The sequence below is a fragment of the Mus caroli genome, chromosome 19, assembly GCF_900094665.2.
Source record: "Mus caroli chromosome 19, CAROLI_EIJ_v1.1, whole genome shotgun sequence".
Lineage (NCBI taxonomy): Eukaryota > Metazoa > Chordata > Mammalia > Rodentia > Muridae > Mus > Mus caroli.
Window position 1 is genome coordinate 43,554,546 of NC_034588.1, and position 16,587 is coordinate 43,571,132.

General features: G+C 42.8%; 1 protein-coding gene across 7 annotated transcripts in view; it reads right to left on the reverse strand.

Moving 5' to 3' along the window:
• Positions 1 to 264: 264 nt before the first annotated feature.
• Positions 265 to 16,587, reverse strand: part of Nt5c2 (5'-nucleotidase, cytosolic II) — a 137,370-nt gene continuing 121,047 nt past the window's right edge. For 6 of the 7 annotated variants that reach the window (XM_029472571.1, XM_021151587.2, XM_021151588.2 and 3 more), the window contains 14 exons: positions 15,898 to 15,993; positions 10,762 to 10,853; positions 10,581 to 10,638; positions 9,530 to 9,623; positions 8,522 to 8,575; positions 6,751 to 6,834; positions 5,926 to 5,967; positions 4,916 to 5,023; positions 4,625 to 4,691; positions 3,903 to 4,073; positions 2,660 to 2,711; positions 2,482 to 2,542; positions 2,169 to 2,345; positions 265 to 1,489 (listed from right to left, as the gene is read on the reverse strand). In XM_029472571.1, coding sequence (XP_029328431.1) covers positions 1,256 to 1,489; positions 2,169 to 2,345; positions 2,482 to 2,542; positions 2,660 to 2,711; positions 3,903 to 4,073; positions 4,625 to 4,691; positions 4,916 to 5,023; positions 5,926 to 5,967; positions 6,751 to 6,834; positions 8,522 to 8,575; positions 9,530 to 9,623; positions 10,581 to 10,638; positions 10,762 to 10,853; positions 15,898 to 15,993 — 1,390 coding nt within the window. In that variant the 3' untranslated portion in view covers positions 265 to 1,255. Of the gene's footprint in view, positions 1,490 to 2,168; positions 2,346 to 2,481; positions 2,543 to 2,659; positions 2,712 to 3,902; positions 4,074 to 4,624; positions 4,692 to 4,915; positions 5,024 to 5,925; positions 5,968 to 6,750; positions 6,835 to 8,521; positions 8,576 to 9,529; positions 9,624 to 10,286; positions 10,371 to 10,580; positions 10,639 to 10,761; positions 10,854 to 15,897; positions 15,994 to 16,587 lie in introns of those variants that run through there. The other variant, XM_029472574.1, reaches the window with a different exon arrangement.

Genomic DNA, 16,587 nt, shown 5'->3' on the forward strand with positions numbered 1-16,587 from the left:
CAGTCTGCTCTACATGCTGAACACGTCCCAGGACAGCCAGGGCTACATAGAGAAACTTTGTCTTTTTAAAAAATGCCTAAAACCTCAGTGAAAAAATCCTTATACCCATGAAACACTGTACATAAGCATGTTTTTAACTAAAAGTGATACAGATATGGTTAGCAATTTTGAAAATGTATTTCCCTTAAAAAGAACACCAACCCTAAAGCCATTTGAAGAGCAATAGCTGTGACGGCTAATAGTTGTACTACACAAGGGCCAATGTCAGCATTAGACATACATTTTACTGAGTTCTAGAACAGCCAGGACCCTAGTGACCAGGGCCAAGAATGGAAGAAAGCAAATCAAAGTTAAAGCAAGAATCTCTGACACTACTCAAGTTCTGGACAACTCCCTGCACTGGCAGAGCAGGCACAGCCTTCAAGCTCTCCTCAGGGCACAAGGTCGTTTCCTGTCACGGGAACTGACTGACTGTCTCTGTGGCGAGGAGGAGGGTGCGCCTGCACACCACGATGCTGCGGCTGCTGCTCTGGGAACTTGCTCCTCTGTACTCTTCAGGTACATTTCCCCCAAAGGATTGTTTTTATAGAATAAAAAGCATTTGTGCTACCAACTTTAAAAAATGTAGTAAGGATGGTAACTTCTGCCTCAAATTCCAATCCCCACAGTCTAGAATCACCTACAGCAAGGAAACCCACAAAGGCACCAACTGACACAGCAGCAGCCTTGCCAGAGCCACCGAAGAAACCCAAAAGCTAACGGAAGGAAACCTGACCTCAACAGAGGGCTGACTACACTTGATAATGAAAGCATGTAGTTCTCCACTGATTAGCAACACTGTGATGCACTGGACAAGTGGGGTTTGAAGCAGCGGTGCAGCCTGTATACAGCATTTGTGGATCTCCTCTTCCTACCAGTCCCGTGGCTCTGTTCTGAAACCCTTTACTACCTTCGTACATCCAGATGACACGCTGACGAGGAGACACAGAAAATCATCACAAGCCACGTGGTGCAATCTGTGTGCACTCCACCTGCCTTTACCTGTTCTTCCTATACAGTTTCAAACCATCTGCAGACAACAGATACACAAAACTGAAGTAGCTATGATTAGAATTATTTAAAGCCTTGAGAAACTTTCCAAACTTTCCAGGACTTCTGATGGAGTCCTCCCACTCTAACAGAATCCAAACAGGCCACCCCTCGCCCCGTGAGTCTGACAGACTTGATGGGTGCTCGGGGTTTCTAGTCTGCCTCCTTATTCTTCCTCTTCCTCCTCTTCATCATCATCTTCATCATGGCAGTGTGTGATCTCCTGGGGGGCCAACGGGAAGAGGTTGGGGGGCTTGATCTCACTAATGGACCTTGTAAGCTGGTGTCGCTTATAGTCAGTGTCTTTGAAATCCACTGACGTGCGGTTCCGGGTGGCGAGAGGAGACTCCATTTCATTGATATCCACGTGTGTGTGTTCCACCGTTGATTCATGCGGCATCTAGAGCAAAGCAAACACTCAGGCTATAGGCAGAGCGAAGGTGAGTGCTGTGCTAACCATTCTCGTTTCCCAAGCAGGGGCACCTAAGCTTTGCTCCCTTCCTACAGCATGGAAATCCGTAAAGAAACCTTATGTTCTGCTTTTATACTTCCTTAGCCAGCCCTGCCCTGCAACAGCAGTATCAGGACATACATATAAAAACAGTTATTTCGCAAGGTGTGGTGGCGCACGCCTTTAATCCCAGCACAGAGACAGGCGGATTTCTGAGTTCGAGGCCAGCCTGGTCTATAAAGTGAGTTCCAGGAAGCCAGGGCTGTATAGAGAAACCCTGTCTCGAAAAAACAAAAAAACAAAACAAACAAAAACTATTTATTTCAATTAGCACTAACAAGTCTTTTCTTTGGGGGGTGGGGCACCTCTCAATGTAGCCCAAAATCAGAGGTCAGTATCTCCCAGGCACTAGCATTAAAGGTGTGCACCAATACACCAGTGTCACTGTCTGCAGACACACCAGAAGAGGATATCCAATCCCATTACAGATGGTTGTGAGCCACCATGTGGTTGCTGGGGATTGAACTCAGGACCTCTGGAAGAGAAGCCAGTGCTCTTCACCACTGGGCCATCTCGCCAGCATCTCTATGGTCCATCTTAACTGTCAATCAAAAGTAACGTTACTCACCAGGACATGGGCAGCTCTGAAGAGGTAGCTGAATGGGTAGTACAGCAGGTTGATGAACGAGGCCGCATAGAGATCAGCATAGCGCATCACTTGGCTGGCAAAGAGTGTCTGCCGGGAGCCGCTACGGAACAGGCTTCCCATCATCCCATAGCACATGTCCATGTCATGAGTTACTTTCTAAAAAAAAAAAAGTTCTCAGCTATGCAACTATTTGTTGGCTACCAGCTACATACAAGTCCCTGCATAAAATCAAACATGAAAATGACTCAGACAACTGACTTCGTACGTTTTTTCCCAAATCCCATCTGGATACCTTAATCCGTCTCTGGATGGAACTAATGTCCGGGCGCTCATTGCTACTGCTGTCCAGGTGCCTGGGAACAAGAGGAGAACGTGGTAAAGATCTCTAGGAGAACACACCTCCCTATGTCAGTCACTCTTGGAGAGGTAGGTGGTTTTTGGAGCATAAGTTGTGGAGTTGGGAAACTTACTTGTAGAGTTCAGCCAAGAAAATATCCAAGCTTTGAAGTTCTTCAAAGAGTGCTAGTTAAAGTTTGGAAAGGAAAAGAAAATGTTTTACACAAATCAAGCAAAAGTACCTTGTCAATGATGGCTTTTAAATGATGTTCAAACTGCTGAAATCTCAGCTACGTGTGGATGTGTATGGGCTTGCACATGCCATGGGGTATGTGAAGTCAGAGGACAGTGTGTGGGCGACAGTTCTCACCATGTGGATTCTGGGGACTGAGCTCAGGTCAAGTTCAGCAGCAAGCACCCTGACTGAGCCTTGACTAAGAATTAGGTGACTTGTCTACCATCACTGCTCAACTTCATAGGTGGGAAGTGTAAAATGTGTGGGCAAGCCGGGCGAGGTAACACACGCCTTTAATCCCAGCACTCGGAAGGCTGAGGCAGGTGGATTTCTGAGTTCGAGGCCATCCTGGTCTACAAAGTGAGTTCCAGGACAGCCAGGGCTATACAGAGAAACCCTGTCTTGAAAAACAAAAACAAAATGAACTCCTACCATCTTTACAATCAAGAAGAGCCGTTCTGACTGTGTTGTCACTGAGAAGAAGAGCCGTCGTTTCCCTTTTCTGTGTTTGTACACTACCTATCTCAGTAGAGCCCAGGTTGGAGCAGATACTACTGTTGCTCCCATTTTCATATAAGGGAGAACAGGCCCAAGGTGCATTGCAGACTTTGAGTAGAGAAGCCAGAGTTCCCATCAACATAGGCCACGCTGGCAGAACTGCTAAGTCTTACCACAGTGAGAGAGGTGCGCCTATATGCAGCCACCTGCAGCCCAACTGAAGGGCGGGTACCACATAACTCGAGGTGGCTTGGCTTAAGAATGTAACTTGGCTTCTGTCTTCACGAATACCCGGTTATTAGCATTCAGAGCCATTGCTGCCCCAGAATCACAAACAGGGAGTGTTAGGAAGGAGAGTGCAGGCTATGGTTGGAGAAGTGTGGACCACAGACTGAAGTGGATGTTGTAGTTCACAAACTGTTACTGTAATTCATCTCAGGGCAGAAACAGTCTACACTACCTCGAAGGAGTGTGAGAATCTGAGCAGTACACACACACACACACACACACACACACACACACACACACATTCCAGAGTTGTGTGAGATGACTGAGTAATGGTCTCTCTAAGAGAATCAAGTTCAAGCCGTCACATAAGGTACAGACGTGAGGCGAAGGTCCGAGCTGAGAGGGACAGTCCTTACAACTCTTGTCAGTCCAGACGTGGAGCTCCTGCGCAAGCTCAGGAATCACCAAGAAAGTTCTCCACCCTTGCCGTTTCTTTGACTTCAGAATGTCTCCAAAAATGTGATCTCCAATATATAAAATGTCTTTGCCCTTAGCTCCCAGCAGGTCACAGATTGTATCAGATGAACCTGCAAGGGATAAATGAGAATGTTTCTCTGTTAAAGAAAGCGTTCAAAGCACCACAGCAACATCTATGCTCAAGGCATTTATAATTACAGGAAAGGAGCCTTTCTGAAAGACAAAGGTTAAGCCCTAGCTCCTGTGTAAGAATCCCAGGAAGACAGTATAGAACCCCAGTATCAGTGCTTATGTAGCATGTGAGAGGCCTCGCTCTGGTCCGTCTTCAGAGCCACCAAAGGTGCCATGACCAGTTCTCATCACACATTTAACATTAAGTTGGCTCTACTCAACTGCTTCTGACTCTGGACATTAAATGCAGCTACATGGCTTTAAGAAAAAAATATCCCAAATGGTTTCAGAACTGAGACAAACCCTCAACAGAGGACAGAAGGATCTTTTCAGTAAAAGTTAACCCTCCTGGCTTTCCTTGCAGATGACTCAGGAGATGACATTTCTGGTCCTGTTATGTGGTACTCTGCTGAGAATTTTCACAGTGAAGCCAAAGCTCACCATGCAGAGGTGCCCAGAACAAAGGGAGACAGACAGATGGCTCACTCACCTCCTGAGTAGACAATGCCGTGCTGCAGGGGGCCCGTGTAGGTGCCAATTTTCAGTTTTCCAGTTTTCTGGGTAGAGAGAATAAAGACTGAAATTTTGTGGCATTTGACCGCACTCTCTCCCACGCCACTACCTGACCCAAGCACCCATTCTTCTCAAACTCTGTTGGGCTAGGTCAGTAAGATCACACTCCCAACTTCAAGAGAGAAGTTACGGCCACTAAGGTAGAAGAGGGCCGTGGGAAGGTGAGCATGAAGGAGCACGTCCTAGAACACACTGCCTTCTCACTTACAGTGTCCACCTGACGCAGCACTGTGCCTTCTCCAAAAAAGAGTGGTTTCCGAGCATCCACCAAAATCAGGTCAAAGTAGGACTGCCACGGCCGGTGGGAGCTCCCGGGCTGGGGACAGAGTCAGCACAGTCACGTCACACACCCCTCAGACTTAAGTCATCAACAACAAGGAAGTTTAGAATAAGGTTTTTGGGAGCTGACAGTGTGAGTAATGATTGGCTTTGATAACTCCACAGTGTGAATTATTTATCTCTGAAGTATAGTAATTTATTTCACAGTGCTTTTAAACATGAAGTATGAGAAAAGCTAGGCAGATGAAAGCTACAATTCAAGGGACAAACTAGGGAGGTTCTATTTGTTCTCAGACCGACTGCTCTAGGTTGCCACTGGCCTCTCAGCTCATCCCAGAGATGGCATCTATGCCGACTCACACTCTTGGCATTCTGAGATGGAACTATGGTGCTAACCTTTTCAAGCCAGCCTGAGGAGTACTACACAATGTAATTTTAGTATTTGCTGAAGCTTACTCATGGAAGCCAAGGATTAAAATTCTTAAGTGTGTGACTAAGCTGCAGGCTTTGTTCTTTAGTCTAAGTGTGGTCATACCAGAGAAAGACTTAAACACCAAAGTTAGCCTCTTTCTCAGTGCAGCACTTAACAGTAACTATCTAGAAACTGTCAAAGATGTTCACATTACATCATGTTTCTGTTAAACTAGCATCACCCGCAATCTATGACTCCTCACAACACACACAATTCTGCTTGAAAACTTATCTTAATCCTATTCACTACAGACTACATAAACATTCATTTTATTTCTATCTATTAAATATTTAGATTACTGGAGATTTTTAATTCTGCTAGCCCTGGATTACTTCTTTCAATGCTGATTAAACACTAGGCCTTCTAAAACTAGGATTTTCTAGGAGGATTAAATGGATTCATTATTAGTTAATACAAGGTATAGTAAATTAGTTTAAAAAATGACATATAATAAATTACTATAATACCTTGGGGCCATGCGGGAAATCAAACAGGTAAGTCATGATTTTCTGGGGAAAGAGAAAGGTGCACATGTGACTTCTGCTCAAGACAGACACAAGCTTTCTACATGTGAGATGAGCGGCATCCTTATCTTCTCCATAGCTCATGAAATCACGGCAGAGGAAGTTAAAAACTAATGCTTCATCGGGCAAAGGCTGCCTGCTTCTCAGGAAGGGCACAGACACTCGTTCCCCACCTTCCCCAGACAGCTCTCCTGAAGTCACGTGTGGAGATAAGAAACATGGGGCTCAGAGAAAAGCAGTGACTCCCACAAGCTGGCGCACTGCATTTTATTTCAGTGCACTGGGGCAGGGGCAGAACTTTTTGCTAGGATTTTAGCCTACAATTGCATCAGCAAAGTAAGGTGTTTAAATTTGGACTTTGTGGGTTTGTTTCTCCCCTTCTGTATCCTTTAACCATCATTTTTTAAAATTTAAATATTAAGAGGTGGTAAATTTTGATTTCTAAGATTCAAAAGATTGTTATCACCTTTCATTACAGGATTTCCAACAGCAAGAGGATGTAAAAGAAAGACTGTGATTTCTCAGATATACATAAATAATGCTCTTAAAAGGTAGAGAAGTCATTATATTAACACAAACCCTTTAAATAACTTCCCAAATTAAAACTTTTAAATAGCCACTATAAAAGTCAAAAAGGATGCTTAGGAAAAACTGCAGTAAGTCCAGCATGTCTGTTGTCCTATGCACTGTTAGCCCTCCTCACTGGCTTCCCAGTCCTCTGGGTCAACACCCGCCCTAGAGAAGCAGATACAGACACTAAGTACTTACATCTGTGTACTTATAGTCACTGTTAGTAGCCAGAAACACTTTCCCTACTTCCTTCATTCGGCTCAGAAGCAACGGCAACTTGCCCTGAAATGGTGAAACAGTGACAGAGGATGTCAGTGTCGGTTGTCACAGACTCAAACTCTGACCACAGAGGAACAGGGTAACAGCCTTTTTAAGGATTAATTGGTTGATTTCAGAAATCTGCATTTAAAAATCTACATTATTAAGTTTTAAAAGTATTAACATATACAGTATGTACTCTACATAAATAAGTATATGGCCATTAGTATGAGATCTTTACCATCTTCATGTCTGCCTCAGGAAAGAGTTTAAATTACTTTGTGATTCCTAAAGTATGGGATTTACCTACACTGAAGTTCAGAACATGATTTTCAAACTGTACTAAAATTCTATATGAAGATTATTAAATATTCTGCTACTGTACACACTGTGGCTTCATTAAACTTTGCAGAATATAACAATAGGTACAGGTGCTACCTAGAAATATCCACACTCAACTGAAGAAAAATAAGGAAACTCTAACAGTTCATGTGCCTAGAAACAAAAGCACCACTTTTCACAAGAAGGCTCCTTTGCACAAACTGGGTCCAACTGTTCAATGGTTTTTTTCTTGAAGCAATAATGGAAAGGAAGTGGGGGTGGCAGGTGGCAGTTTGACAGGAGGGGAAGGGATGGTGGCATAAACCCAGAGACATTATTACTGCATTTGTTTTTACTCTATAGAAAAGTATGTTACTATATCTTAGGATTCCATATGTGGATAAATGTCTTTTCTCATTATTTTTAGTTATCGATCTCTGTGGGGTGTGCACGTACATGGAGGGGCCAGGTGGAGGTAGCTCACCAGCCCGTGACTTCATGTTTTAAACAACATAGCCTTACAGAAAAGTTGAGATTGTACACACATATGCATGCACATCTATACTTCCTATGTGCTCCACAAACATTCCTTTAACAGTAACATTAATACTGCAGCATAACTATAAAAAGTTTTTAAATTAGTAAAAAATACCATGAACTCCAGCTATTTAAGATACCCACGAGTCTTTAATGTATCTTAAAGCTGTGCTCAGTATTTATTCTTTGCTAACAGGGTAAAGACACTTAAGTCAGTCAGACCCGTGCACACTTTTTAATGGATCATCTGCAATGCTTAAGATTTGGGTGTGACAGCTGAGCGTGGTGGCGCACACCTTTAATCCCAGCACTCAGGAGGCAGAGGCAGAGGCAGACGGATTTCTGAGTTCAAGGCCAGCCTGGTCTACAGAGTGAGTTCCAGGACAGCCAGGACTACACAGAGAAACCCTGTCTCAAAAAAAAAAAAAAAAAAGAAAGAAAAGAAAAAGAAAAAGAAAAGACTTGGGTGTTATTCTTGGCCAATGACTGACCTTCTAACTGTGTGACCTTCCACATGACATTTAAGCATTTCTTTATTCTGCATCTTTAAAAAGTAACAGTAGCCTCTAACTCATAGTTGATGAAGCTTACATAGTGTAAGGTATCAATCACTGCATGGTGCTGTGCACACAGTACCGTCTAGCTGCGATAATTAGAGCTAAAACATTAAATACAAAGTCTTGTCTCTCAGAAAACAGGGAAAACAAGTGAAACTACATGCTGGCAGACATTTTTTGTGACTATGCTGCAAGTGACTTTCCTCATCTACGTCATGATAAACAGGCTTGGCCTTCATGTCTTTACAAGGCAAAAGGAGCCACCATGCAGACCTGTTTCCCTCTTCCATACTTACATCCTTGACGACATACTTCTCAAGATTTTCAACTGTCTTCTCCTTAAGGGAGCCCTGGGAGGAAGAGAAAGAAGAATAAAACCAGGGGGGTTGTTTCCTTTTTATTTTTATTTTTTAAGTTCTTGCTCTATAGCCCCGGCTGACTCATCTTCCTGCCTTTGCCCCCTAAGTACTAAGATTACAGATTTAGGATATCATGTCCATCTCACAAATCAAGATTGATTGTCTGAAACAAAGCTTTACGTTGTAACCCAGGTTAGCCTTGAACCTGGACAGTGCCGGACTGTGGAGTAGACCACCACACTTGACCTGTAAGTCCACTGTTAACTTTTACTAAAAAACTTGTAGTGACTATCAAACAAATAAATATTCTGTTTACCAAAATGAAAAATGTTAGACAAAAAAAGACTTCAAATATAAAATTATTCACATTTTAAATTGAAAATTAAAACTTTTCATAGTTTATTAAAGTTTATAGTAAATATAAATCCAATATTAACTAGTGGGAGTTATTTGAACAAAATTTAAATGGACCAACATACACAGAAGATGTAAGTATAATTTCATATACTAAAATTCTTCTAAATACTTTTCAGAAATGCAAACAATAAAATTTAAAAGCTGAGCCTCAAGGCTAAAGAACACTGTCAGTATGGTCAGACAAGAATAAACATAAGAGGCAAATTTCTCTTAACTCCTTTTAAAGGTGAAAAAAAAGCATTTAAGAGAATTTATTTTTCTGTTAATGTGTACGAGAGTAAATGTTTTGCCTGTGTCCATGTCTGTGTACCACATGAGTGCCTGCTGCTGTAGGGGTGCTAGGAACTGAATCAAGGTTCTCTGCAAGAGCATCCAGTGCTCTTAGTCTCTGCGCCATCTCTCCAGGCCCTCTCCACGTTCTTTTTTAAAAGAAGGAGCATTCTGCTCTAGGTGCACATGCCCACTTGCAGTTAGTATCAGAGCACAGATGCATGCTGGGAGAGGAGGTAAGGCAGCAGCTCCGAATACCTTGTAATGGACCCAGTCCACTGCGTCTCTTACATCCTGGAACATACTACGGTAGGACATGAAGAGGTCCCCATCTTTAAATCCTGTGTCACAACTACAGAAAGATGAAAAGAACATGACAGACGGTGAATGAAATGACCAAGGGACCCAAGGTTCCCATCACGTGGTACAGGCTGTGGTTAGCTAGGGAATCGCTCCCTAATCAAAATGCATTTGAGCATTAAAATGGCCAGAATATTGATATATGGAATATAATAACTGTGTGCAAACACAATGAGACAGGATAATTTACAGGATGGAATTAAAAGGCCAAGGTCCCAAAATACCGAGTTCCTCACTTTTAGAAACAGGTAGGTCCTCACTGAGCAGACATTTAGAACCTAGGCTCTCCCTCCCTGACCTTTCTGCATTGTCCCTAGGTACAAAGGCACCGTTCAGTTCTATCTGGATTCCACTTTCCACCAAAATGCCCTCAAGTGGGTAAGGCCTCAGATACGAAGTTAGCAGACTCTAACACAGAAGGCTGTTACACATCAAGCAATGGCCACACATCTCCCCAAAAGGAAAGGCTAACCTGTGCAAGACTTAGGCAAATTTTTGCTTTACGGAAAATGAACACTATTTTATTCCTTGGTGAGCTCTTGCTGGGCCTGGGAATGAGGCTACATGAGCACCCGGGATGGCTCCTGGGCAGCTGCTGTGAAATGAGTCGGGGGTTTCAGTGCAACTCTGCTTGGACAGTAAGCATCACACAAACCTCCCACTCAGCTGTCACAATTAGCACCTCTGCTGGCCGTCTTCAATCCCAGTCACAAGTGGTCCCTTCCAAACATGGCTGCAGCACACTGGCAAGGAGAGGGGCCGTGTGGGAGGTGAGAGCCTGCATGGAGCTGCTGGCGCTGTCCATCTCTCAGGCTGGCAATGTGGCATCTCTCACTAGCACTAAATTCACTTTAGAAAAGCAGAAAAGACCTACAATGGCCAGTTCTCTAAAACCCTGTACATTAATTTAAAAATCAACTGGATGAAGAAAATTGTAATATAAACATACCTGGTGTATCTGGGACAATTAGTAAAAAAATCTACTAGGCAGGCCAACAGGTAGGTCTCTGAAAATGAAGAAAAGGTATTAATAAGCTGTAAGTACCATAATCAAGCTGATTTACTCAGCTTCCTGGAACACATGGTCCTGGGACAAAGGGGCAGTGTGCATAGTAAGCAGAGGTGTCTACCTGGGAGATTGAACAGTGTGTTCAGAATGTAAAACCGCTCAGTGTCATCTCGTTGGATAAATTTATTTGGATATTGCTCTCTAGTTTCTGGTCTGTAAGAAAATGTAAAAAAAAAATTAATTGATATACAAAAAGTTAACAACTGTAGGAAATCATCACTATTCAATGTTTTATTAAAATATGTTGATGGCTATGTGAAAGACAAGAGTTCACATATTAAATCCGAGCAGCTGTGAACAGGCTCAGGATGAGCCCTTAAACAGCTCTCTTTATAGACAGCACCCAGGGCTCTCCCTGTGCTAGGGAGGTAACTTAAGAACACACAACCCAACCTCTACAAGAAGGCCGTGGGGAACTTAGGACTGAAGGGGAACTACTGAGCTTCAAATGTTTAAGGAGACGAATGCATGAACAGGTGCTCACCCTGGAATCCCAGCGCTGGCAGCCAGGCTAGCCAGGGTGACACAGGGAAGCCCTGTCTCAAAACAAATAAATAAAATTTTAAAATAAATAAGTCTAAAAGCAGAAGGAAGTGACTGTGAAGAGAGGCAAGGACAACCTAGAAAGGATTCCTGTCGGTGCTGGTGTGCTGGCCTCTGCTGCAACACCTAAGCAGACACTTCCTCTTCTGGATGAAGTGTAGAACAAAGAGCAAGCCTTCCTTACCGTCTGAGCTGTGCTTTTCTCTGTTCCTCTTTACTGAAAGCGGGCCAACTTCTGACCTGACCTACTTAATTTGCAAGGCCAGCCCTATCAGTAAAGTGCTTGCCATGCAGACACAAGGAGGAACTTTTGTTTAGAATCCCAATGCCCACGTAAGTGCCAAGCACTGCAGAGTGTGCCTGTAACCCTAGCCATGGGGAAAGAAGAAAGAAGGGTGGAGACGGTCGAGTGGAACTCTGGCTCACCATTCAAGCAAAAGCAAGGACAGTACCTCAAATAAGCTGGAGAGTGACTGAGAACACACCTGCACATACATCCCCACAAAGACAAAGAAAACAACTATAAAGCTTATACACAGTGTAAGTTGGGTAAATTCCTACTTAAGTTACTTAACTTCAAATGGTATGGACTCTAGTAAGGACCATAAAATCATAGTAGTTTCTTGGTTAGTAACCCCTTTCATCATCCTTATGAAACAAAGTTTCTAATCAATTCAAGACTAAGTAGAAAGCCATCTCTTTGGCTTTCTGGCAGAAGGGGGCAACACTAGCATTGCCCTCCCTCCAGCCAGTGAGTGAAGGCTGGCTTAGACAATCACCGGTGCAGCTGCTGTGGCAATCACAACTCAGACTGACTGATAACTAGGTTAGTCATCGCATTCCCGGTCAGGGGAAGACAATGCATCATACATATCAGAAAAAAAAAACAAAAAATAGTCTACTTGGAGTTGGAAGGAACACTGGCATGTTTTGTGACCCGCAGCCCCAGGCTAACAAGGTGTGACAAAGCTAGATGGACGCTGACCTCCTTTCTAGCTCATTGCCACCACACCTTAAAAACTGAAATGTCCCACCATGTTCATTTTCTCCCTAATATCTTTTCCTTTTGCACTAAGCGTAAATGAATCTACGTTTACCCACAAATGACTTATTTTTGAAATACTACCAAAAGTATTTCCAAAGAAGCTACATTGAAACTTTATGTATAGCAGGTTGATGTGGGCTTAGTATTAGGTCTATCTTATACCATATAATTTACAAAATGATAATAGCTGTGTTCAACTTATATTTTGAGAGTCTTTTTTTTTTTTTTAATTAAACAGAAAGGGTGAAATGTTGCAGGATTTTCTCTGTCCAATCATATTAGGGCAGTGGCAGGCTTGTGATTGGACAGGAAAAGGGAGGAGGAGCTAAGAGTTGTGGAGACAGAGAGGGAGGAGGGAGAAGAACCAGAATAGATGAGGACGTGGTGTTATTTAAAGGTTATAATAATTGAGTTAAAGTTTTATCAGTATCAATTGGCCCTGAAATTATTGTATTGGCATTTTGTAAACTGTAGTCTTATTGTTATATAAATCTAACTGGATAATTAAGCTTTAAGAGTCATGTTTCTACTGGGTAACTAGGTGTTGAGATGGCTCATCGTGGGGTGTGTGGGGCACTGTATGGAAGCGAGATGAACTTGCTAGCTGGGAGAGAATAGCTCAGCAGTGAGAACACGGCCGAGCAAGCGAGACTCCACCCAGACATAGTGTTGTGGCCCGCCAGTATCGGTACTACAGCAGGAACACAGGCCGGTGGGGCAGGAGAGATGGAGGGTTGACTTTTTTAATATTTCCTGCAACAGGTTGATAAGACCTTTTTTGTTGTTGTTTGATATAAAATCTCATGTAGTCTAGACTGGCCTATGTAGCCAGGGATGACCTGAACTGCTTATGGACTCCTGCCAGGATTACAGAAGTGGACCTCTACCCCCAGCTTAGGCCTGTGCATCTTGTATTCTAAGAGTGGTTATAAAATGAATTTACTGAATTGCTTCTCATTTTTCCCCCTCTGCCTTACTTTCAACTCATAGCCAAAACAATGAAATCCCTTCTCAGACACAAACAGAACCTTAGTTCATTTTCACTGGGCTCCTTCCCAGTGATAGTGTCTGAACATGAGCAGCTTAGGTCGGCGATACTGCATGTCATCATGGTCCATCGACATCCTGCTTCCTGACACAAAAGCATCCTTTACAGCACCAGAAGGTGCGTGTAGCCTTCCTGGCCTGCTCTGAGAGGTCAAGGTCATCTTCACTTTACTTCAACTGTACCATATACATCTGAGACACCTCTGAGCCTGTGTTATGCAATAAGGCTTGCTCAACAGTACTGTGCAATTGCTTCAGTTCTAAGTGGGATACTGCTATGACCTCAGACTTAAAAGGATGTTCTGACACAATTTCAGTTAGTCTATGTCTCTTACAACAAGTGTTGCCAAAACCACTGTCTTTAATTATTCCAATGTGACTATTATGACTTTAGCAGTTTCCCATCAGGAATAAATAATTCAGGAAAATTACATGAAAGCATAATATGTTTTCATTTCAAGTTGTAGTTATGACCCAAATGTCACATTCTATTTTTTTACTTTTCTTTGTTTTTAGATTACTATGTATGCATTGTTCTGCCTGCATTTATGTGTGTATATGCATCATGTGCATGCTGGGTGCTTGTGAAGGCCAGGAGGGCAGCAGATACCCTGGAGCTGGAGTTACAGATAGTTGTAAGCCACCATGTGGGGGTCTAGAAATGGACCCCAGGTTCTATGTAAGCACAGCAAGTGCATTTACTCACTGAGCCATTTCTCCACCCCCCAAACTGTGTTTTTTAAAAATAAAACAACCCTTAGATGTTTCACCAAAAAAAGTAGATACTTAAATATTTATAACATATTTTACTGCTTACTAAAGAGGAAACTCCCAAATTAGCAAAGACAGTGAAGATATTATAAATATAAGTTATCTGTTTTAAGACCACTACCTTTCCTCCGTCCTTACCCCCTCCCTCCCTCCTTTCTTCCTTTTACAGTGCTGTAGATCAGACCCAGGCCCGTATAACTGAGTAAGTGTCTACTACAGCTGTCTTCTACCACCCCATCTTGCCATCTTCTATTTATTTATTACTTTATTACTTTATTTATTTATTTTGAGGAAGGGTCTCTCTCTATGTAGCCTTGGCTATCCTGGAATTCATTATGAAGAGTAGGCTGGCCTTGAACATGCGGAGATCTGCCCACCTCTGCCTCACAGTGCTGATGTTAATACGGAGCCTTTCTCCCCCATCTTTTCTGATTTCTGAGACGGGTCTCATTATATTACCCAGGCACTGGCACAGAGCTCCTGAATTCAAAGCTCCTCCTCTCTTAGCTTTCAGAGGAGTTGGTATTACAGGTAGGCATGACTGTGCCCAGCACTACCTTGTATTTAGGGTACATTATACTTTTAACCCTGTGTTTTAAGATGTTTTCATTATGGCCAGACAATGGTGGTGCACACCTTTAATCCCAGCACTTGGGAGGCAGAGGCAGGCAGATTTCTGAGTTCGAGGCTAAGGCCAGCCTGGTCTACAAAGTGAGTTCTAGGACAGCCAGGGCTACACAGAGAAACCCTGTCTCAAAAAACCAAAAAAAAAAAAAAAAAAAAAACCCACAAAACCCAAACAAAAAAAATTTCATTATACCAATGTCTGAAAATATTTGCTCAAAGATCAAAATGTAGTAGTTAATAAAAATTTCAATCATTTAAATTGCTATATACTTCAAAAGTTTTCAAATGACATTTATGTGTGTATTTCTTCTGTATTAAAAAGGAAAAATAAACCAGGCATCAGGTTTAATCCTAGCAGTTAGGAGACAGGAGCCTCCTTTGTGAGTTCAAAGCCAGCCTGGTCTACAAAATGAGTTACAGAACAGCCAGAAATTCCCTGAGAAACTGTCTCAGGGAAAACAAACAAACAAGTATCTTAGAACTTAAGTATAAAACTAAGTCTAAAGTGTAATTTTTTAGCAAGCTTCAAAATTAACTTTTTGGGTGCTAACTAGAAGACAAAAACAAAATATAATTACTAATACCTTAGCTATGCTTATATAAAGGGATGACTCAATGATTAAAGGACCTGTGCAGACAGTGTTATGTCATTTACCTACTAAGTTATTAGAGGAGCTACAGAGACAATGACAGGTAAGGTGCTTGCCATATAAGGACCTGAGGCGAGTCTGAGAACCCACGTGTTAAACCAGGGTATAGAGGCACACGCCTGCAATCAGCTCTGGGGAGGTAGAGGCTGCTCAATTCTCAGGCTCACTGACCATCTGGCCTAGCCAAACTGCCCGCATCCCCTGAGTCTCTGGCTCAAAAAACAAGGCAGCAAGGGCTACTGCAGGAACTCACTGTGCAAACCTGATGACTAAAGGCAATCCCTGGAAGGAAGCCACAATGGAAAGAAAGCACTAACTTCTAAAAGCTGTCCTCTGACCTGTGACCAGTGCACACTCCACATACATACACACAATAATAATAAAACACACAATAATAATAAATAAAATAAGATGGAGCATTTCTGGGGCACATGAACATGTGCGTGCACACCCCCCAACCCCCACCCTTACCCCCACCCCCACCCCCAAGAGGCTAAGGGCTCTCTGTACTCACCCTCTTATGAAGTTAAATCCATGTGCACACACCAAGAGGTTTCCATAGGCATCGACTTTCAAAAGATTTCCATAGAGCGTGTCAAAGACAAGTCCTCTACATGAAAGGGAAACAGTGACAGTGCACATCATGCAGCAACTGTGTGTGCTCCATCCACCGTGCACGAGCTTCACCTACCTCAAGCTCTGTAGCACCTTAGCTATAGTCCCCAAACAAAATAACCGTGTACACTAAGTAAATGCATGCATTGTAAAAAATAAAACGCTGGGCTGGAGACATAGCTCAGTTGTAGTGCGCCTGCATATTGTGTTTGAATCGCTAGGATCCATCCCAGCACTTGTGGAGGCAGACGGAAGGAAGGTGGGGCAGGGAGGACTCACGGTGCAAGTAATAATATTTATTCCATGTATGTACTGTTCATCAAACAAGCACAAGTTATCCTGACTCTTAAGGAAGCTGCTATCTTTCTACAATAGTCTTTAAATTTCTTCGGACATTGAACTACTTGTATTTTCCAGTATTCAATGTTACACATGGAGCAAATGTGACAGCATTTCAAACAAACGTCTTTTATAATCTTTTTCTTTCTTTTTTTTTTTTTTTTTCGAGACAGGGTTTCTCTGTGTAGCCCTGGCTGTCCTGGAACTCACTCTGTAGACCAGGCTGGCCTCGAACTCAGAAATCCTCCTG